At 44.4% G+C, this 27,564-nt stretch overlaps 4 protein-coding genes and 1 non-coding gene across 6 annotated transcripts; 3 read left to right on the forward strand and 2 right to left on the reverse strand.

Annotated features, from left to right (window-relative positions):
• The first annotated feature begins 1,175 nt into the window (after positions 1 to 1,175).
• On the forward strand, positions 1,176 to 11,476 carry LOC129590755 (kelch-like protein 18). The gene is made up of 8 exons (XM_055486124.1): positions 1,176 to 1,375; positions 1,777 to 2,070; positions 8,257 to 8,523; positions 8,596 to 8,872; positions 9,024 to 9,294; positions 10,011 to 10,649; positions 11,181 to 11,256; positions 11,338 to 11,476. Exons 2-8 carry the CDS (start codon positions 2,003 to 2,005, stop codon positions 11,417 to 11,419), a joined length of 1,680 nt encoding a protein of 559 aa, XP_055342099.1. The 5' UTR covers positions 1,176 to 1,375; positions 1,777 to 2,002; the 3' UTR covers positions 11,420 to 11,476.
• On the reverse strand, positions 5,224 to 7,896 carry LOC129590753 (kelch-like protein 3). The gene is made up of 6 exons (XM_055486123.1): positions 7,508 to 7,896; positions 7,121 to 7,397; positions 6,773 to 7,040; positions 6,079 to 6,693; positions 5,787 to 5,864; positions 5,224 to 5,695 (listed from the first exon to the last, which is right to left on the reverse strand). The coding sequence occupies exons 1-6, from the start codon at positions 7,774 to 7,776 to the stop codon at positions 5,508 to 5,510; spliced, it is 1,695 nt and encodes a 564-aa protein (XP_055342098.1). The 5' UTR covers positions 7,777 to 7,896; the 3' UTR covers positions 5,224 to 5,507.
• On the forward strand, positions 11,435 to 18,009 carry LOC129590752 (uncharacterized). Its single transcript, XM_055486122.1, has 12 exons — positions 11,435 to 11,564; positions 13,581 to 13,662; positions 13,760 to 13,831; positions 14,052 to 14,312; positions 14,423 to 14,863; positions 14,990 to 15,703; positions 15,777 to 15,976; positions 16,041 to 16,327; positions 16,389 to 16,714; positions 16,774 to 16,873; positions 17,116 to 17,222; positions 17,324 to 18,009. The coding sequence occupies exons 2-12, from the start codon at positions 13,593 to 13,595 to the stop codon at positions 17,704 to 17,706; spliced, it is 2,961 nt and encodes a 986-aa protein (XP_055342097.1). The 5' UTR covers positions 11,435 to 11,564; positions 13,581 to 13,592; the 3' UTR covers positions 17,707 to 18,009.
• A 2,354-nt stretch (positions 18,010 to 20,363) lies between these two features.
• Positions 20,364 to 27,564, forward strand: LOC129590759 (uncharacterized). 2 transcript variants are annotated; one of them, XM_055486130.1, is made up of 8 exons: positions 20,364 to 20,461; positions 20,671 to 21,316; positions 21,939 to 22,019; positions 22,188 to 22,502; positions 22,973 to 23,092; positions 24,954 to 25,115; positions 26,717 to 27,004; positions 27,137 to 27,564. In XM_055486130.1, the coding sequence occupies exons 2-8, from the start codon at positions 20,737 to 20,739 to the stop codon at positions 27,325 to 27,327; spliced, it is 1,737 nt and encodes a 578-aa protein (XP_055342105.1). In that variant the 5' UTR covers positions 20,364 to 20,461; positions 20,671 to 20,736; the 3' UTR covers positions 27,328 to 27,564. The 2 variants fall into 2 exon arrangements, with proteins under 2 accessions (XP_055342105.1, XP_055342104.1); XM_055486129.1 differs by lacking the exon at positions 20,364 to 20,461 and having other exon boundaries at positions 20,504 to 21,316.
• On the reverse strand, positions 25,816 to 25,887 carry Trnap-agg (transfer RNA proline (anticodon AGG)). Its single transcript has one exon. It is a non-coding gene; the product is annotated as a tRNA-Pro (tRNA).

Below are 27,564 nucleotides of genomic sequence, written 5' to 3' on the forward strand. Positions count from 1 at the left end.
ATGCGCCGTACGAGTGCACAGCTGAACGGCAGAGATAAACCGGTTTAACGTTCAGTCCACTGAACGATAACACCGAAAAACTGTACATAGTACATACGCCTTGTGCATGCATTTTTGTTTAATTGACTACTATGCCGAACAAATTATCACTTTTAATTTTAGCACTCAAAATTAATACACATTAGCTGTACGCGAGCGGTATTGATAACGGCTGATTAACACCACATGTATAACCTTGATACGAACACTTTAATAACACCATTAAACCCAGACTTTAGGTATTGTACGTGCGCTTCTCAATCGTAGCCGCTTGCCACGAGACCGTACAGTTTATGACCAAACGTACCTCACTACCGTAATCCGCCCCAAAACGAGCGACTCTATCGAAATCGGTTGAGAAACCTGCATCGTGTACACGAATCGTGCAAAGATTCTAACGGGTATGCAAAATAATATTGGCCTCTCTAACTCGGCGCGGTCTGGAGAGGTGTGAGCTTTCGGAGCAGAGACACAAGGTGCACCCACGCAGGCAACGTGCTTGACCTGCCCATGCGTTCGCGGTGACCCATCCGTCCTGCTGGTGCACCCTTACTCCTTGCCCTTTATTTCGAAATGCAGTCGAGAACAACAAGCAAACCAGTGCTGCAGTGGTGGGGCGAGAGAGAAAAAAATGGAAACACGCAAAGCTAAAGTTAAAAATGAACAGCTCAACGTGGCTGGCGACGTTTTAGTACGTATATTAGGCCCAGTCCGGCCATCAAGAAGTAGGCGAAATCGTATTTCAGATAGAAATAAATCGAAATCAAAAGGTTGTTTCAGCTTACGTACATAATTTGATACCAAAGTGATGCTCTGATTGGTTTGCTAACAAGCAAGACTAGGATGTCACTCAATGTTATTTTTGTATCTGATTCTGATGTACGATTTAGGTAATCATGTGCTGTACATGACATGTGTAATTCAGGAATGCAGCGTATTAGGGTAGTATGTACCGTATAAAGTACCCATTGTCCTCGAGGCAAATCGCGAAATTCTTTCAATATTGTACCAACGGTTGAACGCATGCAGTTTAATTTTCCCTCCGGGAAAGCGTCTCCGATCACGCGAACTCCAAGCTAAACAAATCAAATCAGACCTATTTGTTTCTGAAACGGTTCATATCTGTCCAGGCCGAATTCACACTCGCCTTCCGTCGATCATTATCCAAATTTATATATTTTTAAGTTGGAATTCTCCGTCCGAGCCCTTGTCAAATTGCTGCTGTGTAAAATTTAATACTGGCGCATTTGTGCGAAAGACCATTGGTTATCTAATGATTTACGGACCATGTCGCGCCTCATAATTCTTATACCGCTTTTTTTGTGGCAAATCGGAGGTATGGTGAATATTGATAAAAAAATTCTAACTCAACGACTCGCAAGTTCTGATCTTCTGCTGACAAACCCCTAACTGATTAAGTGATTTCCTTTAATTTCCGATAATCGATTATTACACCACCACCCAAGTAATAAAAATTCCACAACCTTGTTTTGTTTAACGTCCAGTTTAAAAATAGTGCGGGATAGTGCGATAAAAACTGCACAGTTTTTTCACATGCTCATCTGTTGCTATCTGGTCTACTGGTCTGCATATGTGATACATATACAATGTATTACAAATACAACCCTTTAGCTGTTAATATATGTGGATGTACACATAATTATGTATGTATCCTGCCGCGAACGCTTTGTTACATTTATAAGTGCGTACGACTGAAATATTTTCCCTTCTTTTAAGCAACTTTCGGATTGGATCCACAGACCTTTAATTTCACCCTGAATTTCGACTTAACTCCGATGACGTTGCGCGAGTGCAATGCCCGGCCCACGAATTACTGCGGACCAAAGTCGCTAGCTTTATCCGACTGCCGTCACCTGCAGAAGCGTTCGCCAGGGACCTAAAAGGCAGAGTGCAGCGATAACTGCCTGGAAGTCGTACCTTGTCAAAATGGGATTAAGCATAAATGACAGCTCGACAGTTATTAATTCTCATATTACACTTTCCTGCTGGAGTTCAAAGGCGACAAAGCAGGTACGTAAAACGAGTGGCAAATGATTCCTGCAGTTTTGTGACGAAACCGTTTCTATGTATTCCAACGAATGATGCTGCAGGATTTCGTAAAACAAGCCTTAGCCATAAAAAAGCGCAGTCCCTTTCGTGCTGTACTGGCCTTCATTGAGGACGACGACTTCATCGCACCAGACGCGATTGGTTTAATTGGACAACAAATCGTAGTTTTAAAGTTAATAAGCAAGTCGCCAAACATCACATCCCGAATTGCAGAAATTGATTTGGTTAACCTTTTGGATTGACCTTCTTGCATTGTGAAAGCTTATTGATTCTGAAAAAGATCGATTGTGCTGAATTACGGAATGTGCGGATAATTACTTTTCGACACAGCGCAGTTGCTTCTGTCGAGCGCGATACATTTATTGATCTGCCCAATCTACAGTTGCTGGATATGGAGAGCGACAATCGGTATTTTAGCAACACCGAGAGCTACAACGCAATGATCAAGTTACATTGCGATATAAAGAACCGTTGGTTATGGCTATGGCTGGATCGAAATCCCCTTCTACGCCAGGAGTATGGTTTAGGGGAATTGTATAAAGTGGGCAGTCTATTTAACTACGCAGTGGACAACCCATCCGACGACCGGTACAATTGCTCCACACAGCCACAGACAAGTACTACTGGACCCGGAAACGAGTAGCTGAATGTAACGGTTTTCCACATAAATTTTTACTTTTCGCAAATAAGTTCTCTCTGACGCTCTGTTTATCCTTGGCTAACATAGAGGCTCAAGCTGAGGAGAATGCCATTCCTTATCATTCAGAACAATCCACATAATCAATGCCAGTAAATGGACCTTTTGGTCTTGCTTCTACATAGTTCTGATTAATTTTAGACATCTTTTGTGTCGTTCTTCCTTTGTTCAAATCGAGTATTATTGGCTGCGGTTTGCTTATGCATTAAAATTGCTGTGAAGTCTGTATCGGCGTGTATAATTGGAAATAAAAATAATTAACGACGATAAACAAGTGAGGTCTAACCTGACCTTTATTCCGCAGTTAGTATTTCAGTGTCCATTAGATACTTATTTGAAGCTGCGGTGAAGTTACCAAGGAAAGATTGATACCTTACCAGTGCGGAGGAAGGAAGCTTATTCCATGCTGGGGGAAGGATTTTCTGGCGTGAGGAGTTGGCTGATATTAACGTGGAAAAATTAATTGATAATTTACGCTACACAATATCATATAAAAAACCGGGAAAGATATGCTTCTTCATGTCCAGATTGGCAGCCGGTAAATCAGTACCAGTTCTGAGCGTCCATGGTGGCATGGTGGACTGATGTCGCTAATTAACAAGGGTGTTCAAGTTCGGAAGATGGAAATACGGCAGTTTTCTGAAGTAAAAACGCCAGTTAACCCTCCAACGCTCACTACCCGAATTGGGTGGGAGATTTCTCGTGAAAACTGGGATTTCCCGATGAAAAAATTCAATTTAGAAAGGGATTTTTTTGTGTGCCTGTACTGACCATAGGTCACCGGCGGTGACATGGGTGTTTAGCAACACCATTGGGCGCAGACGGTCCTAGTCATGAAAACGTTTAATTCTATAATAATTCGGCGAACAACAGCTGACCGAAACAAAAACGTTTATCCTATAGTCCATAAAGAGGCTTAGGCTTCAAAACACGGGTATTGCAGTGGTCAGTAAACTGACCGCTGGTCAGCAAAAACTGTAAAACAAAAGAAACGGTTTTTGCATGATGTAGTGAATGGTGGACAACTAGACACAACAATTACAGCGATTTTCAACAATCCTGTTCTCAAAATAGCCATTACATGTCGTATACCATATCACGTAACAGTCTTTATGCCACGCCGAGCTGCCTTTACACTGCATGCCTGGTGGATGCTTGCACTTTTCATGGATGTTGCCCCTGCGTTTGAATCGGACATCGGACAGTCCAGTAGCACGTGCGGTAGTGGTGCGCGAAAGCTCACATCAGCAGTTCTGGGAGCAGCAGCCGCCATCATGAACGCATCATCAGCGGGAAGTTATTAATACACGTGGCGCAAAGGTCACTACTAACTACCGGCTGTTTGTTTATCGGAGTTGTTATCATCCACGGTTACAGGACACTGACGTATTTTGTTTCCTGCACGTCTACACAGCTGTAAGGTCCGGTTGGTGTAAACTGCAGATCGCAAGAGCAAATGGCCTACTGCAGAGTTGTCATGCCGATTAGTGGCAATGCACTATTGCAAATTACGAAACAAGGTTACCACGCTCGGTTATCTTGAAGGTTTGATTGTCCAGAAACGACCACCGATTCGTTTGTTTGAGGGAGATAGCCGACCGCCCAGGGTGCCGCCCAACTAAATTGTTTTTGAAAAAGTTCTGGCAAGCAGAACCATGTGCAGCTTGTTAGAAGACCGAACAAACAAGACCTTATCCGATTTACATAATTATAAAAGTGTCGAAATTGCGCACGCCCGTACTTCAGGACCATACATGCCCAATGGTGTCTGCACGCAACACGAGTTTTCGATGGACTGTGGCCATCCACTGTTTAACTTTCAGAACCGATAATTGTTATTTTTTAATAAAGCATCACTGATAGTACATTACTGAATTATCTCAAATTAATTGACTTAATGACTAATTAGTTAATTATCAGGACTTTCGGGAGGTCAGAAAGTTCGAAATTAGCGACTTTCGCGACCTCGTGGTTCTTGAGGGACTTTGGATTCCAGTTTGGTTTGTTTTTTTATTGCTGCTGTAAGGTCTCGTAACGCTAATTACGCTATCAGATAGTGGTTAATTGCTCTTGTTCATTAAGAAAAACATTTTGAAGACCCTGTTGCGCCCCAACACCAATGGGCGTCAGTGGGTTAAATTCGAAAACCGCTACGGGGGGGGATTACCTGGCCAGCTCAAGCAGCGATCGGAAGTGAGCAGCAATCGAGATTCGATCGTTAGTTTCCATTCTGTCATTTCATGCTTTTCCTTTTACTGCACTTTGCTATACATGTCACCTTACTTAGTGCTACGGAGATGTCCTCTGGCCCGCAATTATTTTGCTCTGCATGGTATTTACGCAACACGTAAAGAAATACAGACAACCCGCAATTAAATACTCTCCATTTCAGAAATATTTTCATTTTCCCCCACAAAACCAAGAACATTTACCACAAAAAAGTTAGCTCGAACTCCGCAAATCGCAACCTTGTGCAATCCCAAACAAAAGTCATCCAGTCAGTATAACAAGAATTTTTTACGACCAGGACAGAAAGCAATGCATCACCGCACGTACAGTATACCATTCCCACCCGACCGTTCCCGACGTAACGTGAACCAATCCGCCTCTCATCATCCCATCCATCAAAGGTTAGGAGTTAAGTGCACATTACGCTTTTAACTGGCGCGCCGATGGCCTCTTTATTCGCGCTTCAGCTTCATCACCACGCAGCCAAAATGGGACTTGGCCTGCGGCAGCCGGCATTCATGCAGCGCCCAGCTGTCCGTCTCTCGTCGTACACCTCGATGCTGTCCTGGTACACCCCTTCGGCAAAGAACCCGCCGATGACGTACAGCCTCCCACCCACGCTGACACACTCGTGACTCGAACGCTCCTCCACCAGATTGCCTGTGGTCAGAAATGACGATGTAGCCCGGTAGATTTAAGATACTTGTCGCCTGTCGGTGTTCCGACAACAGATGTCAGGATACACACGTACCTTTCTTCTGCCACTGATTGGTAACACGGTCGTACGCTTCCACGTGCACACGGAGTGCATTATCCCACGTTTCTCCACCTAAACCATAATTACCAGTTTCACATGGCGACAATACCATAGAACAGTGAACTATGATGGTTTATCTTAATTCCTCACTTTATTGGTCAAATCATACTTCAAGCACAGAATAATGAAAAGAAGACACAAAGAACTACAACACGAAAATCTCATTTGGTTATCCAGCCCTTCCATGGTACCCAGTACTGACGCCGCACTGCCTTGTTGTACCTACCGGTGACGTAAATCAGTCCACTGGGAGCCACACACGCTCGGCAACCGATGCGTGCGGTCGGCATATCGGCCAGTCGCCTCCAGGCGTCGGCTGCGGGATCGTAGGAGAACGCAGCATTGGAAATGCTCTCCGGGCCGCCTCCACCGAAGACATACAACCGCCCCTCACACGCCACCATCGCTAAACCGATCAGCCCGACGGGCAGCGCGGCCACGGCGCTCCAGGAATCGCTCTTGTGATCGTACGCCTCCACGGAAGACAATGGTACCATCCCGTGGCCATACGGACTAAAACCGCCGGCTGCGTAGATGCGGCCGTCCAGGGCGGCCAGCGCGCCCGCTTGGCGCAGTGTGGATACTCGGCCCGTCTCGTGCCATTCGCGGCGCAGGCCGGTGTAGTGGCTGTTGCGGCGTACGGTCCCGACGCAGTGCATGCTGTTGATCAGCAGCCAGCCGGGATCCAGCATCGCCGCCGAGCAGCACTCGACGAGCTCGGGCAGATCCCGCAAGCGCCACACGGCCGGGATCGACGGGCAGAAGACGTCCACGGAGGCTTCCTCGCTGCCCACCGGATCCTGGCAGGTTCCGCCCAGGCACAGAATCACTTCCCGTGCTCCTGACGCCAAACACATCAATTGCACAAGGAATTCCCATGGTACACCGCAAATCACTGCGACAAGACGGTCGATCCTTACCGTATGAAGGCCGTGGATTGGCGCTCGGCGTCGTCTCATCGGCTGTTTGACTCGGGCACTGTGGCGTAACCCTAAGTGCGCTGGTGAGGATTATCGAGTGCTCCAGTTGACACTGCTCGCTCAGAAAGGCCACACGGACCATCTGCAGAACGGCGGCGGCGTGCTCCAGTCGTCCGGGACGGTCGTGATCCAGCCAGCACAGCGCCGCCTGCAACACCTGATCCTCGCTGAAGACTTCCACGTTATCCGATGCCAGCAGTGCAATCAGCTGCAAACAAGTTTAATTGAGAACGCTACCAACTGGATAGTTCAGAACAGTCTTTCCGTCATATTTTATTCCTATGTCACCTGTTGCGCGTCCAGCTCCAGAAAGTCCTGACTTTGCGCCACCTGCAGGAAGTTGAGATGGATCAATTCCAGCGCTGCCGCGGCCAGACGGGGATGGTGGTGGTTGGAGGCCAGTGCATAGACGGCAAGATAGTTGGAGACACATATGTGCTGCTCCACGTACTCCCAGCAGAGCAACTCCAGCGAACCCATCTGCAGGAACTGCGCGGCAATCACGACGCGTTCCACGTTGTCGTCGTTCAGGTCCACCTCCAACGTGTAGGCGTATTTGACCAAACTAGTCAGTCGACCAAAAATTATCGCAATTTCTAATTTACAATTTCGAATATTTAATAAGATAACAGTACAGTAATGACTGAACATCTTCAGAAATTACATTGTACTCACTCGTTCAAGGTGTGACTGTCAATGTTGCGAAGCTGAAATACTGGTTGCGATGAGTCCTTCCAGTCCTGCGTCAAGACGGCCCGAAAGTAGGAGCTGTGCACGCTGAGGACGTTGCGATGGCAGGGAATGCCCACCGCGGACTCTTCGCATCCCTGCACGACGATATCGCACAGGGTCCCTGTCGACTGCTGCTCACGCAGTCCGCGCAGGAACTCAGCCAGACAACGGTGAGGAGGATGATCTCCAGAACTGCTGGAACTGGACATCATTCAGTATGGCACTGCAAACAGTCAAGGAGGAGCAGTAGGGGCCCTACTAGGGGGTAGAACAGTTATTGATGGACAAGTATGACTTGCATAATTTAAACCGGATTGTAGATGCAACTTCGATATCAAAACTGGAAAAGCAAAAACGGCACCTGTAGCTTTTTTACACTTGCAACTTCAGCTGCTCGAATAAAACCGTACTAGTAACTGCCGGTTTGAGGAGGTTGCCTGTGTTTTTGCGTCATCGCATGTGTTTTTGGCTTTTTGCTCTCACATTTCACAATTCCCAGTGACAAATTACAATAAGTAAAAAGATTAAAATGCGTTCAGCAAATGTTTTAAATTTTAATTGTTCATTATTAACTAGTTACTTACGATTATTAACTAGTTACTTAACTAGTTCATTATACTAGTGCACTTACTAGTTACTATTACAAGCAAATCCTTCATTGACTACATTCCGTGTCATTTTGATTTCTGAAGGATGTGGGAGCCAGGCCCTGCCGAGCGACCTCTGCATGATTGTCGGGCTGAAGGATTCCTGCGCGGTCTGCGTGAACTGCAGTCGACAGGGACGCTATGCGATGTCATACTGAAAGGCTGCGAAGAATCCGCAGTGGGCATTCCTTGCCATCGCAACGTCCTCAGCGTGCATAGCGCCTACTTTCGGACCGTTTTCACCCAGGACTGGAAAGACTCGTCGCAACCAATATTCCAGCTGCGCAACATCGACAGTCGCACCTTGAACGAGTGAGTGGCAGCGTGACACAGTTCTTTACTTTTGTTGTCACTGTTTACCTGTTAATTTTGGTTCGCGGGTAGGTTAGTAAAGTACGCCTACACGCTGGATCTTAGCCTCAACGCTGACAACGCGGCGTCCATCTTGATTGCCGCGCAGTTTCTGCAAATGGAACCGGTGGTCCGGCTCTGCTGGAACTACGTGGAGCAGCACATGCGCCTGTGCAACTGCCTGACCGTGTATGCACTAGCTTCTAATCACCACAACCCTCCACTGGCTGCCACCGCCGTGAGCTTAATACGCCGACACTTCGTGCGCTTGTCGCAGGACAAACAGTTTCTGGAGATGGACTCCCAACAGGTGGCGTGTCTGCTCGGTTATAAACTTGGCGATAAGCAGTCCAGAAAGTTAGGCACGAACACAGAACCATGTAGTGAAGCTTTCTTCAGTGAAAACATGCAGCGGAAACGGAATTTCGCTTAGGTAAACTGTGCCGTTTCTGCATTTATAGCTGACTGCAGTGATCGTGTCGGACGACGTGGACGTGGGCAGCGAGGATCAGGTGTTGCACACTGTGCTGCGCTGGCTGGATCACGACCGTCCCGGACGACTGGCGCACGTGCTCGCCGTCTTGAAGGGTGTTCGCGCTGCCTTGCTCAGCGCCCAGTGTCGGTTCGCCTACTCGCAGGTCCTCGGAAGTGTAGCGACGCTGATGCCGTCCTGTCTAGTCGACGAAATGCCGACCCGTGACATGCAGAACAGTACACCGCGACATTCGATCGGTAACCATCAGCCGCATGGTGCAGCATTGATGTGGTTTCATAATGCGTTCTACTTCTTTAATAGGTTATAGTTCTTTAATAGGCAATAGCCAGAAAAATAAAAAGTGCAAGGCAGCGGGGACACCGTATTACTTTCTACAATTGAAATTTAATCGTTAAAAAACAGTCGAAGTCGCTGTCTTCCCGTCAGCTAAAAGGTTAACAAGGTCAGCTAAACGGTCAGCTAAAAGGTTAGTTAACTGGATAGTGGATACATCTGTAACGCTCCTTTCATGACAGCCAAACTACAACTTTGTTTAAGACTTTTCAGGCGTTTTCAGCATACTGTACATACATTTCGGCATGCTAATGCGTCGCAAAAAATATTTTTTGGTTTGCATTTTAATGAAATCATTTCCAACGTTTTTTTTTAAATCTGTAGTGTCTCTAGCTTTCTTACGGGTTTTACATTTCTTTGAGTTCCTAAAATGTTCACGTACTTCTATACGCATTTCTTCGATATTTCAAATCTTGATTTTATGCCGAAATGTCCTTATGCTGAAATGTTGCTCAAGGAAAGAAGTAGCAGTCATGCAGCGCTTCTCCAGTAAGTTAGCAAATTTTCCTCCCCATGAATCGCAACAGTTCGCTTACAGTCGGACCGAAGATACCCACAACATTCCAGTATCACTAAAGATGAAAAAGTGTTCAGTTAGTGATGTTATTCTTGGTGTCAGGTGCGCAGGAAGTGATCCTCTGCGTGGGCGGTGACGGTGTGGATGGGAAGGTAGTGGCGACGGTAGACGTTTTCTGCCCATCGACAGCGACCGTGTGGCGCCTGCAGGATTTGCCAACCAGGGTGGAGCTGTGCACGGCAGTGCTGGCGGATCCAGGTTGGATGATAATCTCCACCCGTCGCGGCCTCAAAACCATTCAACGCGACGTCCGCTACACCGACCTGTCCGGAACATGGCACAGCATCGCCCCGATGCAAACACTACGCCATGCCGAAGGCCTGGCCGCCTTGGATGGTCGTGTTTATGCCGTCGGTGGGTACGGTCTGTATTCGGCTGAAATGCTGGCGTCCGTGGAGGTGTACGATCCCAGTGTGGATTCCTGGAGCGCCGCCGCCCCTCTTCCCGTTGGTCTGGCTTATCCGGCCTTGGTGGCGTGTGGCGGGCGGTTGTATGCGTTTGGCGGAGATAGCACGGAGAACTATGGCCATCACGGTGGTCGTGCTGCAATAGCAAGGGCGACATCGTCGGCGTTTGCCTACGAACCCGCAGTCGATACGTGGAGCAGACTAGCCGACATGCCGACCGCACGCAGCGTGTGCGTTGCCTCTGTGGCTGCCAGCGGGCTAATCTACGTTTTGGGTACGCTTTGTATTTTTTTATTAGGTTATACAAAAATAAACATTGGTTAAACTTAATCACGCAGTACATTCCTTAAGCACATAATATACCTGCTACCAATACAGTCATTATACAGAACGTTTCTGAACGCAAGGAGCATTATCCCGCATTACGGCCATACTGATTCTCTGTGTGCTGTTGTTTGATAGGCGGCAAAATATTTAACAAAATATTTAACAAAACAAAAACTGTCGTGTTACTGTTGCTGTCCCAGCTTCCTACATGTTACTGTTATACTTTTTGTTCTCCTCACCACCTCGCTACGGTGTAGACCGACGTATCTTGTACTAGTATGCTTTTGTATTACCACATACTTCACAGCAACGCGGCAGCACTACGTCATTAAATAGAAGAAATTTTACCTTTGAAGAAAAGTGAAATCGTTGTCGTCCCGCGTGGTCTGAAGAACTACATAATACGGGAAGGCTGAGCTGGACTAGGGTTGAAATTACACGTTTTATGTTTAGTAATTTCCTGCGGAAAATGTTTTAGGTGGACATCTGCATTCTCACGGTCGTGCGGACGTGGATGCGTACAACTGCGTGACCAATCAGTGGGTGAGGAAAAGGTGAGCGTTTTCCGTCTGCCGATTGTGCACGTTCACGGACATCGCATTGCCAACCGTGTTTGATCACTTTGATGGTGGCAGGCGATTTGCTGAAGCCGCGAAAATACCCCGCCTGCGTCTGCCTGGACGGGAAGTTGTACGTTCTCGGTGGACGCGGGAGTGAGGAGGACGGGCATGACACCATTGAAGTATATGACGAAGAAACTGACCGCTGGATGCTGCATGCATGCCGATTGCCTGAGGCCAAGTTCGGCTGTGGCTGTGTGGTCATGAAGCTGAAGCGCCGTTGACTGCCAGCTGGGCCATATGTATGTACCCGCAAATTCAGTCTGAAAACGATTTGTTTGGCTGTGGTTCTGATAAGACTTACCAGCCCTTAGCGAAATCTCAAACTTTCCTGTAATGTTTTAATTGGTTCTGTTACTTGCTGTACCAGACTATAAGCACTATTTTGACCAGACTTGTGAGTCCCAGGCGGGATCGTCTGCTCAACGAATCACCCACAGCAAACTATAGTTTGTTTCACAGATCATCCTAAACATGATTCCCTTAGAACATGGTACCCGCTACGCTTCGAAGCGTGGTTCCTGGTGCTTTCCGCAATCTGTTAATCCGCTCTAACGTCACCAACGAACTTTGGTCTTGTTGAATGTTTTTTGCCGCTGATTTTGAGAAAATTGGTAATTAGAATGTGCGTGCGAACTGCTAACTATGCTTAGTTTAGGTATGTGTTAGGTACCCGCCTGGTACCGTTTCTTCCCGTGTTAATTGGAAATGACTTTTTATTTCGATACTTTCTTATCAGGCGCAGCCATTCTGAAATTTAATGAATATTGTCGCTCAATATTAAAACGATGCTCATAAAGCATCTCAACTGGAACTACTTATACAGCGCTTCCAGGGAGCAGTCGACTGTTCAGGTTGGAAAAGGATGCGAGGTCACGAAGCAGCTATGATTACGATTACCAGGATCGAGAAACACCAATTCACTCTGCCGCCACATCGCAGGCCTTACTTTATTAATACGTCCCGTACGAACGGAAGAAGAAACAAAACTAAAATCAAGTTTAGAAATAGAATGGGCAGCCTCCGATAAAAGTGTCTAGTCATGCTATCCGCTTGGTGAGCTCGTCAGAACAGGTAGCCACACATGGTGAACCGTTTAGACAACATTCATTCGCTTTCATATTTACGACCAGCAACAGAAATGCACTGACTTCTTCACTACGGCATGTACCGTAATTATCGAATTCGTGGCCCTGGGGTGCAAATAGTTCGAAGGTTATGGCGGAGGGGGCTTATTTCGGGGAGGGGGCTTAATTTCGGGGGATGGCATTACTTTTCAAACGGCATATTTTGGAAGGGGGCATTATATTTCAAATAACTGCGCATTCTGTTCTAGTGAAACTGAACGCAATAGTTACCGGTTTATACAACTACACGACCTTACGAACACACATTCTGGAGCATATTCTTACCTAAGCAACTGTTTCTCAACAAACACCACATTATGTTGATGTCCGTTTACTGTTTACCCATCAGATTTCAATAATAGTTAGGAAGAAATTTGCGGTGTACTTATCATTTCGCAGCGCTTGACATTTAATAACGGCCCCCTGGGGCGTAATTTCGGGGGGGGGGGTGGCATTATTTTTCAAACAGGATCGGGGAGGGGGGCTTATTTCAGGGGGGCTTTTATTGCGGGGGGAGCCACAAATTCGATAATTACGGTATCCCATTCCATGTAAGTATCCCATTCCAGACATTTGTACCTCGGCAGCTGTTTACGCAACAACTTATTTTTTTGCTCAACCAAATAGTTCATTTGGCATCCAAATTAAAGTTCCGCATCACTCGATGAGCCGCAATAGGCTAGTACGTAAACAGTATAATTACAGAGAAAACAATTAGATAACGCAGACACGCATATGAAGTGTATGACAATCTTATCTGTTGATGTTATGCAAACGGAAAAGCCGCCGCGCGTGTTTATCTATGATATTAGTTTGTTAAACTAACTGACGAGAAGAATGAGTTAGTTCAAGAAATTAGCTAAAATCGCCAAATAATCTTAATCAAAGCATGAAAGTTTTGGCAGCAACTTGCAGCATCCAAGGTTTTCAGCGCTGACTGTGACGAAGAGACGCGAAACTTATCGCAGCAAAAACGTGTATCTTCATTTCTAAAGCTGCTTATTAAAAAGATTTTTCGAAAAGTTCTGGAGAGCGAAAGATGGAAGTCAAACTTTTGTGAACTTATCTTGAGTTTGTCTTGTTAACCGATTCTGATTGTGTTAAGTTGCATCTGCTACATCACCGCTCTAGCAGCCATCAGCCATGGAATACGGGAATTATTGTCGGCAACAGATGTTCTCTTCTCTTCTGACTGCCATAGCAGTTACTTGCGGTATGTCCTACTTGAAACTCCTACATGTTGTTTGAGACGTTATTTATTTACTTTACCACGTCGGAGCTGAAATTTTAATACGATGCGGTCTTTGCAGCTGGCATCATCATTTATGTCTGCATATGGTTTGCAGTGGCTTCAACGGAATCAGTGACTTCAGATACACAACGTAAAGCAGACACCCTAACTAATTTCTAAAATACTGTGATTATCGCGCTATACTTTGCACTAACTAAAAGTGGCATCAACAAACGCTTTCCAGACGATCTAGTATCATTCAAAAAAATCTTTCTTATAATCGTACAAGTGCAATAACTGTTGTGAACTTGCGATTTAATTCGTGGCAGATGTGGTAAATTTATGGTTGGTTTTTTCTTCTATAAATGCAGATGCAGTTTCGAGCAGTCGTGACCAGAATAAAGGATTTACTAAGGATCTGTCGGCGGGGTGCACGCTTCCATATCCCTGCTACAACTGGATGACAGAGACATCGTGCACTATGGGAACAGCGGCCCAACCCGACAATGACGGCTCAGTGTTAAACGCGTGCAGCGATGTGCCAGCAGGACGGGTCTGGTTTCGAGGAATGCCGTATTATAAGTATCAGTTCGATATTAAGACGGCTTCCGTTGACAACATCACAATGCAACGTACGTCTCTGCAGACTGTAGAGTTTTGAACTGACACAATTACTATTTTACCACAGAGCATTTTGGCCTAAAATCCAATGTACAGGCTCCAAATAGATCCCGTTTTGCAGGTGATATCGTTGCTATATCCCAGTGCACTACAACGAATTATTTCATGCCAGCACTATACAACGATTCCATGGCCGTACTTCGCAGTGTCGCACTGAATCCCGCTTCCTGCTCGGTGTTCCGGCTAAGATTTTGGTACTGCCTGTACAGTGTTCCGTACTTCGCAGCCTCCAGTCCATCCGTAGACGAGTATAACCTCAAAGTGTTCATAGAGCAGGATGGTAGTCTAGTATCTCAAGAGTTTCCCACACAACTGCTATGGGGAAGTGCCGCCGATTACACACACTTTAGTGGAGTCCGAGAGTGGCATCTGGTTGAGGTTGTTTTTGGGCGGCAAGCAGGCCAACGGTTCACCGTTAATTTTTTTGCCTTCCATAAAGATGGATGCCGGAGCGACACAATAGCTAACCAGATTTATGTGGATGACGTGGAGATCGAACGTGGTGAGTTCTTCGTTGTAGCTGATACTTTTCTGCTTGAAAGAACCGAGCTGAGACGTTTACTTATATAATTATGTAGCTCACCAATAAGGAGCGATCACGTAAATTTTAAAATAAAATTTTTTACAGCGGTGCATAGCTCTCCAGAAAACGGCACATGTTGGACAACAACAGCGGCAACAACAACTTCGACACCATCATCGACCGCAACAACAGCAAGCCCAGACGAAATAACGGTTACCGTTTTTCTCTTGGAAGAGCTGAGAAACGCTACAAATCGGACATTGTACGACAGTGATTATGGGTATTACGTTCAGTCTCCACAAAATGTACTGAATGCGACACAAAATCTGCTAATCGGCTCGCACACTGAGGTCAACTTTTCCAATATCCAGATAATATCCGAATTTTTCTTGCACTTTGCTGAAATGCCAATTCCCAATGGTCTGCCCAATAGTGCTCAGGAAGCCACAGTCAATATGATGCTCGAAATCGTTGACGTTATCATTATTGCGGAAGAGAATAAAAAGGTCATTCCACCGGATTCAAGAGAAGATGGACCTCATGCTGCCGCCGCTGTTTACCAGGCTTTGGAAATTCTTTACAATAATCTCCCGCCAAAGGAGCAACCTTATATCTTCAATACTACGCGAGTGGTAACGTTCGCAAACGCCCTCGCAGTGAACTCCACTGCACAATTCGCTAACCTGAATATATACACTGAAATGAATGTACAGCGTTTTGAGAATGGATTGCTTTCGGTCGATGTCAGTGGTGAAAAAGCTGCGGTAGCCAGGATTGCGTTGAATAAGGATGTTCTCCGGGAAGCATACGAAAAATTTCGTCAGTAAAGATACTTCATCCAGAAATTAACCGTTCGCCTTCGCAGTTCCTGTACTTGTACTTTAATTTTCAGAACGAAATCCCAATGGAACATTCACATTCTCCTTCTCCCTTTCCGCGATGCCGGTATTCAGATTTGGAAAACACCCGACGCAAAACTCACGACAAGAATTTGCAAGTCCTCTGGTTTTACTGGCAGCCGTTAATCGGCAGCTGACACTGAAAGGAACCAATGTCATTCAGATTGAACACAACATCGATAAGTTATTCAAAGTATGTGAGAGTGACTGAACTTAGCGAAGTCATCCAATAATCAGCTATGAATTCGATTTACTAGGAAGCCCATGGAGCTCGAAGACGGCATGGTTGTACGTTTCTCGGCTACACTTCCAAGAAATGGTCAACTAATGGCTGCAGAATGTCATCAAAACTGCCCTCATGGAAGGGAACCATTGTACAGTGCACATGTGACCATCTTACACCGTTTTCACTGCTGTTAACCTTGTGCAGCAGCATATCACAGATTCCGACGACGCAAACGTTCTCGTTGGATCTCGCAGTAGTCACCACGAGCACAGCAGTTGTTGCGGCGTTGTGCTGTTTCTTTGCTCTGGTTGTTATTGCGTAAGAGAAACTATTGTACATGTTTATCCTGGTTAAAAAGAAGCTATACGAACCGTTTCAGATTCCGAATTTGTCGACGCCAGATTGTTTTCGACGAGGATACCTTTGCGCGTACTAGCCTATGGATAGTGCTGTTTGCGATGTACCTCTTTGTGACCTTCTCCCAGCTGATGCTGTTTGCTCCGGACCTTTGTGGACCGACGTCGTGTTTCGCCACCGCCGTTCTAGTGCACTGGTTCTCCCTGATGAGTGCGGCCTGGACCGGTGTGGAAACATTCCGTCTGCTGCAGATGATACGCTATCCCGAACGGTATGCACGCAAAACGTTCAGCATTCCCGGGGATACGTACAACGGATTTAGGATGAAAGCGTGGCTAGGCGCAACTTGTGAGTGACCTTTAAACAGTTCGATTAGGAACTGTTGGAACTTGGAATCCTTATTTCAGTCATTCCACTGCTGTTTCCCTTTATTGCTTCTGCCAGTCATCATTCAGTGGAGGCCAGCAGAATCCTTGGTGGATATGGGTACGCAAGCCATGAAAAATGGTAAGCGGCAGTAGGGTCTGCAAAGCGCTTGACTCCGCAGTATAGCGTGACTTACAGCTTAAAATTTACATGGTTTATGTAGATTACTTATCGACACCGTACTAATAGAAGAACCTTTGAAACAAAATTTAAATGCTTTCTGGATGAGTAAAAATATTTTGGAATAGTAGATTTGTTAAAGTATTTTGTGGTGCAACGTCCGTGCAACGTGGTTTCTTGGAGTGTGTTATGTCATTTTGCAGGTGTTGGTTAGATGGCGATCATCCATGGATTACCTGGGTGACGTTTATCGCTCCAGTCTCCGCTGTTGCTCTGCTAAATATCTGCGCAGTGCTCTATTATCTATGCAGTAAGTAGTCAGTTTTTGGGTTTCTTGTCTAACTGATCCCGACTCCATTACGAGATATCAGGACCATATAATAAAGATCGCAATTTCATTGATTTAATTAGGGAAAAGAGCATTGATTAACGGAATAGCAAAAGCGGATGGACATGGTTCAATCAAACCTGAGCGACTTATTGAATTGCGGAGTAATCTCTCCGGTCATACATTTGCACGAAACCATTTTCACGGAGTAATCGTAACCACCGCGTTAATGGGACTGATCTGGTTGAGCGTGTGGCTAGCGTTGTTTTCCTGCTTTATTGACGAAACAGTACAGCACGCTTTCGTCCTGCTGTTGACATTAACGTGTGGATCTCAAGCAGTTTACATTATCTCGTTTCAAGCCATCGCTCCTCGGAAGCGGTTAACCGGACGAAAGCCTTCGAGAGTCGGGGGAATCGCTCATATCCTGGAAGCTCCGACACATGCGGGGCAACCAGTGCCTTAAGTTAACAGCAATCGCAGCTTGCGTCACCAAATACTGCAGTTAACCTTCACTTGGTTAAGTACTGCTAGAAGTATTACTAGAAGAGTGTGTCCAGTGATTGCAACTGTGAGATGTATGACTAGTCGTAAGCTAAGTCAGCTTGTGCACTTCAGCCAATTATTTCACGATAAACTTATTCAAGTTTAATCTTTTGACCGGTGAAAATGCGTTGTTAGTCATCGGTCAGTTTGGAATGCCGCACAATCATGAGGTATGTTTGGGATTGTCGATGTTTGGGATTGTAATGTTTGGGATTCGTCGATGTTTGGGATTGTAATAGTCATAAATTTGTATGCTTTGGTTCTTCCAATTTTCCACTTTGTATGTCTGATACATCGTCAAATTAAAGCAGACGGCAGCAGATGTCATCTACGAAAACAGGACAGTATCAGATCATCTTGCTCTTCGACATTCTACCTTGACTGAGTACCCACAGGGTCACATTCAACCGCAAAAAAACCTTCTTTGCACTAACCTTGTCAAAATACAAATTCAGCTGGCTGCCTTTGTTGTCCAACTCGCTTTTCTGCAGTGACCTAACTGCCGGCGGAAGCTTTTTGATATCTTCTACGTCAAACTGGTAATCGGACAGCGCGGTAACCTCTAGAATCATCATGCTGCTTGCAACGTCCTTCTGGTACCCGGCTAGATAGTCACATTCCTTTGTTGTTTGCTATTCGTGATATCGATCTGAATCGATGGGACACGGCTGAAGAACTGAGTAAATTTGCCTAACGCGGTCAGCACGATTGCCGTATCCTAAAATTAAAGAAGATGCTTGAACTTGCGCTACTGACGCAGCTTTCAGAACCATGACGAGCAGAAAAATCCGTCGTTCTTTTACGCCCTTTCTTCTAATGAAAACTACTAAACTTAACGAAGTTTAAGACTCAACGTATTCACGGTTACAAACCAAAACGCTTTGTCGAAGTATCGGAGTTTTAAACGTCGGCATATTTAGTGAACCATAGTGATAGGTTATCTAGAAACGTGAACTTAGAAGTGAATTGTACAGACCATTGTGGTAAAGTATCCGCCTTCAGCATTTTGTTTCGAAATCAGCAAGAAAGCGATTTTCAGCGACATGTTCCGGTTCTGCGGCTAGAGGTTGGATATGTTCTTGTACTCTCGGACCGTTTTTTTATTGGCGGTAGAAAGTAACCATATTCCGATTTCTAAAATATTTTTGAAACCAATATTCGACCGAAGCGAGACGAAGGTATGTTCAAGAAAACAGGAATTTTGTCGGTCACGTCGGTCATGTCGGTCACGCACTAATAATTTAAACAAAATATGGAAGAACGCACGTACACAAAAGTATTAAATAAAACATAATGTTGAATAATATAAATAAATTTAAATGTATTAATTAAATGTATTAGCGCATTAATTAATGTTATAACTTAATATATTTTTAGGCAGTTTTAAAACAAACTTAGCAAACAGTTCATTAAGCTTGGTTTCCCGCTTCGCTTCGGTCTTTTAGTGCAAGCCAACAGCGGTGCACTTTCCTAGTTAAAATAAGTACATAGTACATACAATAATAAATTTAAATTCAAACGATTAATTTTAAATACAACAATAACTTTCAATGATATAATTATTTTTTAATATTTTTATTTCACATTTCATTTCATTTCTCGTCATTTCACGTTTTCATTTCCTTTCAAAACTGGGTTTTAACGTAGTCAAGCTGAACAGGCAGAGCGATAGAGTACAGAGAGAGTTATCAAGGTCCGGCCGCACTATGATCTGCCTATGCTCAAGCATTCGCCGATGCGATGACTGTGCAAACAAACCATTCTATTGTCTTCGGGACCCGGTGGCCATAAAATACCGGGTCCGGTGAAATAGGCAATTCACATTGGTCTTCGCTTGGCCAATAGCTGTCATAAAAACGAGCATGTCTGACCAATGGCTATCGTGAATACCGGTATCACACTGGAAATGCCAGTGCCGATGCAAGTCAATGGTTATGGAACTATTTTTCTGCTAAACTACCAGGGCATGATGGGCATCCATTCCCGATATTATTATTTTTATTTTGTGATTACAGATGTTTTCTCGCTTTATGATTATGATTGTAAATAAAGCCCTTATTATAATGGTGGTGTTTATTACAGAATTATGGCTTAGTAAACGGCCGCCATAGAATCTGCTATCTGCTATTAGTTACAAATAAGTTCATATCATAAGTACAAATACAAATAGCATTATATTACGTCACATTAATTTCATGGTTATTGTGCCTATATACCTATATCCACATAGAATTTAAATTTTGTACACTTTAATAAGCAATAGCCACCAAAATAACAATGATGGCAAGCGTTGGCAGTTGATAGTTAAATTTCAAACATTAACATATTTGTATTATATTTGTTGATTTGTGGTTGATTATTACCATGAACAGGGATGTCTTAAATTCACGAGCGCTGTGTGTAGCTGCAGTCTAGTTGTAAATGGAATGAGTAAGCTGGAATACGTGACATTTGGAAGGCTAGAAGCCCTCCCTCTGCCTGGTTCTGAGGTGGGGCTTGTGCTCTTACATCGCATCGGCGAAAAGTTTCTACGCTCTGTCCGGACCTCTTATAAAAGTAGCTCTGTCTGTTGTAGTAGCAGATAGTAGCTCTATAAAAGTAGCTTGACTACGGTTTTAACCTCTTGAATTTCGACCCTGGGCGTGGATGCGGTCACCGCCTACGAAGCGGGCTCCGTACGTAATCACCTACCCGTCAGGCGGTCACCTGTTGCTTTCATAAGCATTGCGAAATGCGAATTTCCTTTCCCCATAATCTGGAATTTTTGTTTTGTTTGCTTTGCAGATTCCCATCGTTACTGTACAGTTGTACTTATCTTATCTACAATAGTTCAATAAAATATGTCTTTTGGCGTTCTAGAACACTTAAGCGTTTTTTTTTATAGAAGAGTGCCTGCACGGATGCCAAAGTAACCGTCGTCAGCTGTAGAGATAACACAGCAAAATCTACAATGAAGCGCCTATACTTTCGCCTGCCTCGACAGCCAGTACCCCCCGTCCGCCGCACGCGCTCCACGACAACCACCGCCCCGCGTCTCACATTCCAGGAGCTGGCCGACCTCATGGAGCCCCAACTCGAACCCTCCTCTGTCTGGCGCAAGGCCGTGGACCGGGAAGCCTGCGTGGCGCTGTTCTTCCAGCTGAATCTGCGCAGCGACGAACCCCGCCTGGCCAAGTGCGTCTGCCTCCGTCTGCAGGAGTTCCGAGTGGGCGCCCACGCCGATCTCCGTCTCGTTCCTTCAGTCTTCCTCGACGAGCCCCTAGTCGTCCCGGAGACAGAGCCCTGTGTGCCCCTACCCCCCACCATCACCTCCGCCACGGATGTCGTTAAACTGCTGCAGAATTTCGAGCTGTATCCACACCTGCCCGATGATGAGGAGAACGGTGTGCCGCGCACATTGCAGGAGTCTTGCGCTGAGGAATGTGGGGTGGAGGGTGTGTTGGTCATGGGGGATTCCGATGGGGAGATGGAGTTTGTGGATGATAATGATGCTGGGGATTATTCTCCAGCTGAAGGCCTTGTAGAAGAAGGTGAGCTTGTAAGATTTAAGAATTCAGATACAGAAACTTATTAATATTTCGATAATGTTAGGTATATTATTAATATTTTTATATTTTATTAATTAATATTTTAATATTAGTATAAGCCTGAATCTACAAAACTATTAAAAATTAATAAATAGGTAGACCAGCTAGTAAGTGAATTATTTAATAAAATATAACAAATTGCATTATTACTGTTGCAAATATTTGGGTATAAATCATTTATATCCAGATTACTCTGACTTGATGACTTGATGATTAAATTACTCTGGTATAAATTAATTAGAATGATTCCAAAATTTCAAGGTGTATCTGTTCACTGGCAGGAGCTACGCTCCGGTCTGCCAGTGAACCAATCGGTGTATCTTCCTAGTTATTTGAAATTTATAACCATAAAATTTTATAACCATATAATTTATCATGAAATTTTCATTCAGATTAGTAGCAACTAGCAGATTACACTCGTACTTATACATTGTTCTTGTCAAAAGCACTTGTTTTCACATGCAGGACCGTGATACGTTGCATTTTTTGGAGAACAATTTTTGTCTGCCTGTCGGGGAGTAATCAGCATTGGCAGTTTTGTTGCATTATCGATTTGTTTTTGCAGCTGACACGGTGACGAAGTTGAAAGGGGAGAAGTGCAAGCCAAAAAAATTCTCTAAACGACCTAAAGCAACATCTACCCCGGGTAAGATATTTTTCAGTATTTTGTTAAAGGCTAAAAAAATTTCTGCCGAAAAATTAAAATTGTATTTAATTTCAGAATTTTTCTAAAAAATATAACACTTTTTGCCCATTGCTTTTTCGAAATACTGCATGTGGACTTCACTTTTTAAAATCGATTGCTTGACTGCAGGTTTAAACGAGCATCTCCTGGCCTCCATGCAGCTCATCAAAGTATATCTCCATCAGGCGGGGCCAGATAAAAAAGAATTATATCCGGAAGCCGGAATGTTTGCCTGCTCGAAACTCGTGAAGAAATTCCATGAGAAACACTTTCGGCCCTTGCGCTACAATAAAATCCACCCCCAGATGCATCGGTTAAAAGCGATGGGCGCGAGTATAGCGCTGGATCTCATCGATTCACTGGGGAAAGTCTCCGACCAACTGCCGTCACAGCAATGTGCGCTGCTGGAATTGATTGATAAAGAGTTTTTGCAGACCGTTGCAAGTGAGTTAGCGGACGCACATCTCCTTTAACTAAGAATACCACATTCGAATTTTATTTTTATTCTGAGTTAATAGGATTACACGGCTCAATTATTTTGGAAATTAGTAATTTTAATAAGACCTTAATAATAAACATTAATAACTTTAGTAAGCCAGAATATTTTGTTATGTTATTACTCTTAATGGTGCAATGCTGACGGTAGTCATATGAATAACGGTTGTTATGTCGCGATATGAACATCAATAATTGAATCATCATCTGGTATCTACAAATTTCATTTTTTCATACTCGTGTTTTTTTGTATATTTTAATATATGTTTATTTTAAATTTTATGCCGTATAATAACCTTAGTAATTATATGTCTTGTAAATTTTAAAAATTTTATTTTTATTCCTTGTGTGTTTAATTTATGCGATTTTTTAGATCACTGCTGTTGCTTCTTGTCTGCATGTTGTTGGTTTTTATGTAGATTTTGTGAATTTGAACGATCCGCGCGTTGTGAAAGAGGATCTACCGCCGTTATCCACGGATCAGCTGCTACGAGGAATGCGGAATAGGATCAAATATCTGAAGGTCTTACCTGAAATGCGTAAGTTGATGAGTTCTTATTTGCAGATAACAGTTTTTCGGATGTGAACGCAGCAGGCCGAATTTGTATGCATTTGCGTAATTACTGTAGTACAGAATGTATCATTGCTATTTGTTAGAATTTATATTAGGAGATTATTATAGTCACGGGAACAGAAACCGGAAGCGTCGCACACACTGGTGTTGTTCTGTTATGTTCTGTTCATCAACGTTATACAAGCAGGTTTCTTATATAGCACTAGGTACATTCACGATATTAGTAAGTTACTGCACCTAAACATCTGATAAACAAGGGGATTGGTGACCTGGGTGCACCGTACACTCATAGATCAGCTAGTAAGACAATGATCATAGTTCACAAGTAGATGACACATTATGAGTGTATATTATATTGGTAATATAATTTCTAACACCCCTTCACCCAGCGCGCCATATCCACTGAAATGCACACTGGTTCCAAAGGTTCTTGATTCGGATCCTTGATATCTTTACATTGATTCTCTCACGCGTTCACGTCGGCAATATTGGGCTTTATGTCCAACGATTCCACAGTTGGCACAAGCAGGACAGGTTGGGCACTGTCTGGTCGTATGTCCTTCCATTCCGCAGTAGTTACACTGGAACTGGTCGGTTTGATCGGTTTGATTGGTTAGATCGGTCGGTCGGTCAGATCGGTCAGATCGGTTCATATGGTCAGATCGGTTAAAATGGTCGGATCGGTTAGATCGGTCGGATCGGTTAGATCGGTCGGATCGGTTTGATCGGTTCGGATTCTCTCTTTCTCTCTGGTTATAGCTGGAATAGGCTGATCCAAAAGGTCCTTTAAGATATCCACGATTTTCTTCCTGGGTCTTGATCATCTGTTCTGTTAACATCAGCTTTTCACGGAAGACGCTCATCTTTGGGTCGGGGCCGGCCATCATGTTCCATGATGCCACAAAGGGTCCGTATTCAACTGGCAGGCTGGACAGTGTTTTCGAAATCAGCCACTCATCGCTGGTTTTCACGGCTTTCCCACAGGCGTCGATCTTCGATGCCAATACGTGCAGCGTTGACATGAAGGTGTTAACGTCGTCGTTATCCTTCCACTTCAGTCCGAAAAACTCAGTCATCGCGGTCATTAAGTCGCATCCAGTTTTCGGCTCCCTTAACTCTTTAATCCGATCCAAAATTTCTGCTGACGTTGCACAGTCGCGTACCTGATTGAAGGTAACCTCGTCGAGCGTTGCGCGCAGAATACTTCTTGCTTTTCCGTCTCCGGATATCCATTTATTATAAGCGGCATGCTTCTTTTCGTCTGCTGGATCATCTCTTGGTATCTTGTTGCTTCCATCCACAATGCTCCACACGCCTTCTCCAGTTAAGACGTCCTCCACTTCGACTCTCCATCGAGCGTAGTTCGAGCCATTGAGTACCGTGACCTTTATCTCCTTCAACGTTGCCATCTTGGCGTCCGTAACAGTAACAGTAGCAAACCACTATACTAGTAAGACACGGCAGATACAACTTCCTGCTTAGAGACAAGCAGGTCTCATAATCTGTTAGAATTTATATTAGGAGATTATTATAGTCACGGGAACAGAAACCGGAAGCGTCGCACACACTGGTGTTGTTCTGTTATGTTCTGTTCATCAACGTTATACAAGCAGGTTTCTTATATAGCACTAGGTACATTCACGATATTAGTAAGTTACTGCCCCTAAACATCTGATAAACAAGGGGATTGGTGACCTGGGTGCACCGTACACTCATAGATCAGCTAGTAAGACAATGATCATAGTTCACAAGTAGATGACACATTATGAGTGTATATTATATTGGTAATATAATTTCTAACACTATTTATTGACTGTAATTTTCAGTTGTTGCTCAAAGACGATTAAAGCAACGTAAAAAGGAAGAAAGGAAACGCATAAGGACAGGCGAGACACTGCCGCCTCCAGTACTCGGACCGTCGGCACCGTCGCTGATCTCCCCATTGGACAATGGTCCATGGAATCCCGATCTCCCTTACAATCATCCCGGTAAGCACTAAGCATTCCTCTTCGTTCTCAGAACTCGTTTCCAAATATTATTTTATTGTTATGTTGTCGTTTTGCATGGTTACACACTGGAAAGTGTTTTTCTCATTTCTCAGTACACGTGGGACTGTAAAAGTGGAGTTAACCACTGACCACACTGTTTCCTTTCACTCGATTCACACCTTCCGCACTACCTTTCACTACATGTGATATTTTTTCGCAGTACCGCTCATTCCGTCCACAACCTTTTCCCGAGTGCCTCTAAATCCGGTTCGCACGGGTTTATTCTTACTTGTTTGTTTGTTTAATCAGCTTGACGTTTACCACAGTCGGGTCAACCATGCGACGTGTTAGAGGCTAGGCTACCACGGCAGAATGTGTTATCAAACTAATGAACGCGTTACGTGAAAAACTACTAGCAGTGCCACAGTATTCTACAGTAAAGAATACTCATCAGCATTTACAAAACGCGTAGTCCATTAAACACGATCCGGACTGGAGCCGAAAAAGGCGATGTTAACGTATCGCTGCTCCCTGGGTATCAACACAATGAGAAACGGCAGCGATTTTTTTCCCGAAACTTGAAAAAATTTTCGCCGTACGGGGAAGGCTCTTTTTGTACATTAAAGGCTAAGACCAATAGCTGGTCATTTGCATTGTTTCAGGATATTCGACTCCAAACGAATGGTTTTCGAAAAAAAATGGGGACAGCCGGGAATTGAACCCGGGACCACCCGCACCCTAAGCGGATATCATACCCCTAGACTACTGTCCCGTAATACAATGAAGAATAATGGTCAGCATTAACGAAAAGTCTGGTCCACTTTAGGTACTCGTACTTAAATAATATCAAGCCACTTTCCGCCACAGCTGTTGTTTAAAATTTCAATCCAAGTTTTGTAAGTGTTTCGTAAAATGATGGTGTTACTTCCAGTAAATAGCGCACGCAATTCCATTAATGTTGTCTCTAACCAGTTCATGCACGTAGAATCAGGAATTGAAATACGTATACAATAATATTGTGTATGTGACATTTTTTAACTTTGCAAGAATTATAATGCGGAAAATAAGTCGCGAAGTTTACTCCCCATTTTACTCATGGGAGAACGTGAAAATCGAAAGTAACGAAGTGTAGTGTGCGGTTGAATTTTTGCACAAGACCTGTACAGTGCGCGCAAACGTCAGTGTACGGAATGAAAGGAAGTGCAGAAGGTTGTGAAGCGAGAGAAAAGGTGGGAAAGGTAATTACGGGGTGGTCACTATAAGTGGATACTTTATTTTAACGCATGTTGTGGAAACAAACGCTTCTCTGTTTGCATCCAGTGCTGGCATTTTGAAGGATCAGGGTGTGTTCTTGTTGCACACTGTTTTTAACCTTCAAGTTTCTGAACCGTGAGCCGAGTGGGAAATTGTAGTCCTACTATGTGTAATTTGTAAAGCTTTGTTATTTCAGGTATGAAATATTGGATCATTTCTTAACATGCGCTGACTTCATTATAAACAAAAAAGCGCTAGCAGTGTTTCTCTTAGAAGTCTTGTGATAAAAAAGCTATAAATATAAGCAGTTTTCTCCTTGTAATAATTTTTCGTTTTAATGGTTGCAGATTTTCGCGTATCCTACCTGGTTGACCGGCCGGACTACGTGTCGCTATGGCCCGGCGGCGACAATCCACAGGTTTACATCAAGCAGGAATGGTACGACTACTTCACCAGAGAGCAGTCGCATGTCGATTATCCCCGCGATCAGAACTGGATCCGCGCGCTGCTCTTCAAGATCATCGACGAGCACGCGCTGCTCCACATGTGCCTGCAGCATCGCCAGCGCGAACGGCAGGGAGTGCGGGTCGCACAGCATACCTTGCTCAGCACCGGCTTTCTCAAAATACTCGAAGGTAATGTACTTCGTACCGTTTTTTCGAAAATGCGTAAAGCTGCTGTTATCTTAAATATCTTGGATCTCACGTCAGTGAAAACATTTGTTCGATCTTGCAAGTTTTGTGAAGATTATTTGGAATTTCACGTAGAATTCATACGGTGTCGCGGTTCGATTTGCTTCGATACGGAGTCGTTATTGTACACCTTCGCTGATTGGTTTAAAGACTACAAGCGCAACATCAACCGGAAAGGCATCCTCGACCAGGATCCGGCCACGCTCAAACCCAACCGTCTACGAACGGCCAGACGGAAGGGATATGGTCGCAGTACCATGCAGTAGTGATCGACGTATTGTTTCAAATACGATTACTCTTTCCCTAGTTTTTTTTTAAGTTTTTAACGAGCAATGGCAGCTGATGGAATGGACATTGCATCAGCGTTTGTTTTCCTGTGGTTTGCATTGCGACCTATGCTAATCAGCTATGCCTTGTACAGGTCTGCAGATAAACTGTTAACCAGCGATGGCGTATAGTGTCCAAGTCAGGCTGGTACAAAGAACATTGCTTGGTTTATGGTG

This window comes from Paramacrobiotus metropolitanus, unplaced genomic scaffold (genome assembly GCF_019649055.1).
Source record: "Paramacrobiotus metropolitanus isolate TYO unplaced genomic scaffold, Prichtersi_v1.0 Parri_scaffold0000042, whole genome shotgun sequence".
NCBI classification, from domain to species: Eukaryota; Metazoa; Tardigrada; class Eutardigrada; order Parachela; family Macrobiotidae; genus Paramacrobiotus; species Paramacrobiotus metropolitanus.

Bases quoted from the DNA above. Each gene is read 5' to 3' on its own strand.
- LOC129590759 (XM_055486130.1), top strand. From the start codon at position 20,737: ATGAAGCGCCTATACTTTCGCCTGCCTCGACAGCCAGTACCCCCCGTC. The intron at 23,093-24,953 runs GTAAGTTGATGA...TGTAATTTTCAG, and splicing joins GAAGGTCTTACCTGAAATGC to TTGTTGCTCAAAGACGATTA. The intron at 27,005-27,136 runs GTAATGTACTTC...AATTTCACGTAG, and splicing joins CTTTCTCAAAATACTCGAAG to AATTCATACGGTGTCGCGGT.
- LOC129590755 (XM_055486124.1), top strand. From the start codon at position 2,003: ATGACAGCTCGACAGTTATTAATTCTCATATTACACTTTCCTGCTGGA. The intron at 2,071-8,256 runs GTACGTAAAACG...TGATTTCTGAAG, and splicing joins GTTCAAAGGCGACAAAGCAG to GATGTGGGAGCCAGGCCCTG. The intron at 8,873-9,023 runs GTGGCGTGTCTG...CTGCATTTATAG, and splicing joins TGGAGATGGACTCCCAACAG to CTGACTGCAGTGATCGTGTC.
- LOC129590753 (XM_055486123.1), bottom strand. From the start codon at position 7,776: ATGATGTCCAGTTCCAGCAGTTCTGGAGATCATCCTCCTCACCGTTGT. The intron at 6,694-6,772 runs GTAAGGATCGAC...GTTTGGCGTCAG, and splicing joins CAATCCACGGCCTTCATACG to GAGCACGGGAAGTGATTCTG. The intron at 5,865-6,078 runs GTAGGTACAACA...ATTATGGTTTAG, and splicing joins TGGACTGATTTACGTCACCG to GTGGAGAAACGTGGGATAAT.
- LOC129590752 (XM_055486122.1), top strand. From the start codon at position 13,593: ATGGAATACGGGAATTATTGTCGGCAACAGATGTTCTCTTCTCTTCTG. The intron at 14,864-14,989 runs GTGAGTTCTTCG...AATTTTTTACAG, and splicing joins TGACGTGGAGATCGAACGTG to CGGTGCATAGCTCTCCAGAA. The intron at 16,715-16,773 runs GTGAGTGACCTT...TCCTTATTTCAG, and splicing joins AGCGTGGCTAGGCGCAACTT to TCATTCCACTGCTGTTTCCC.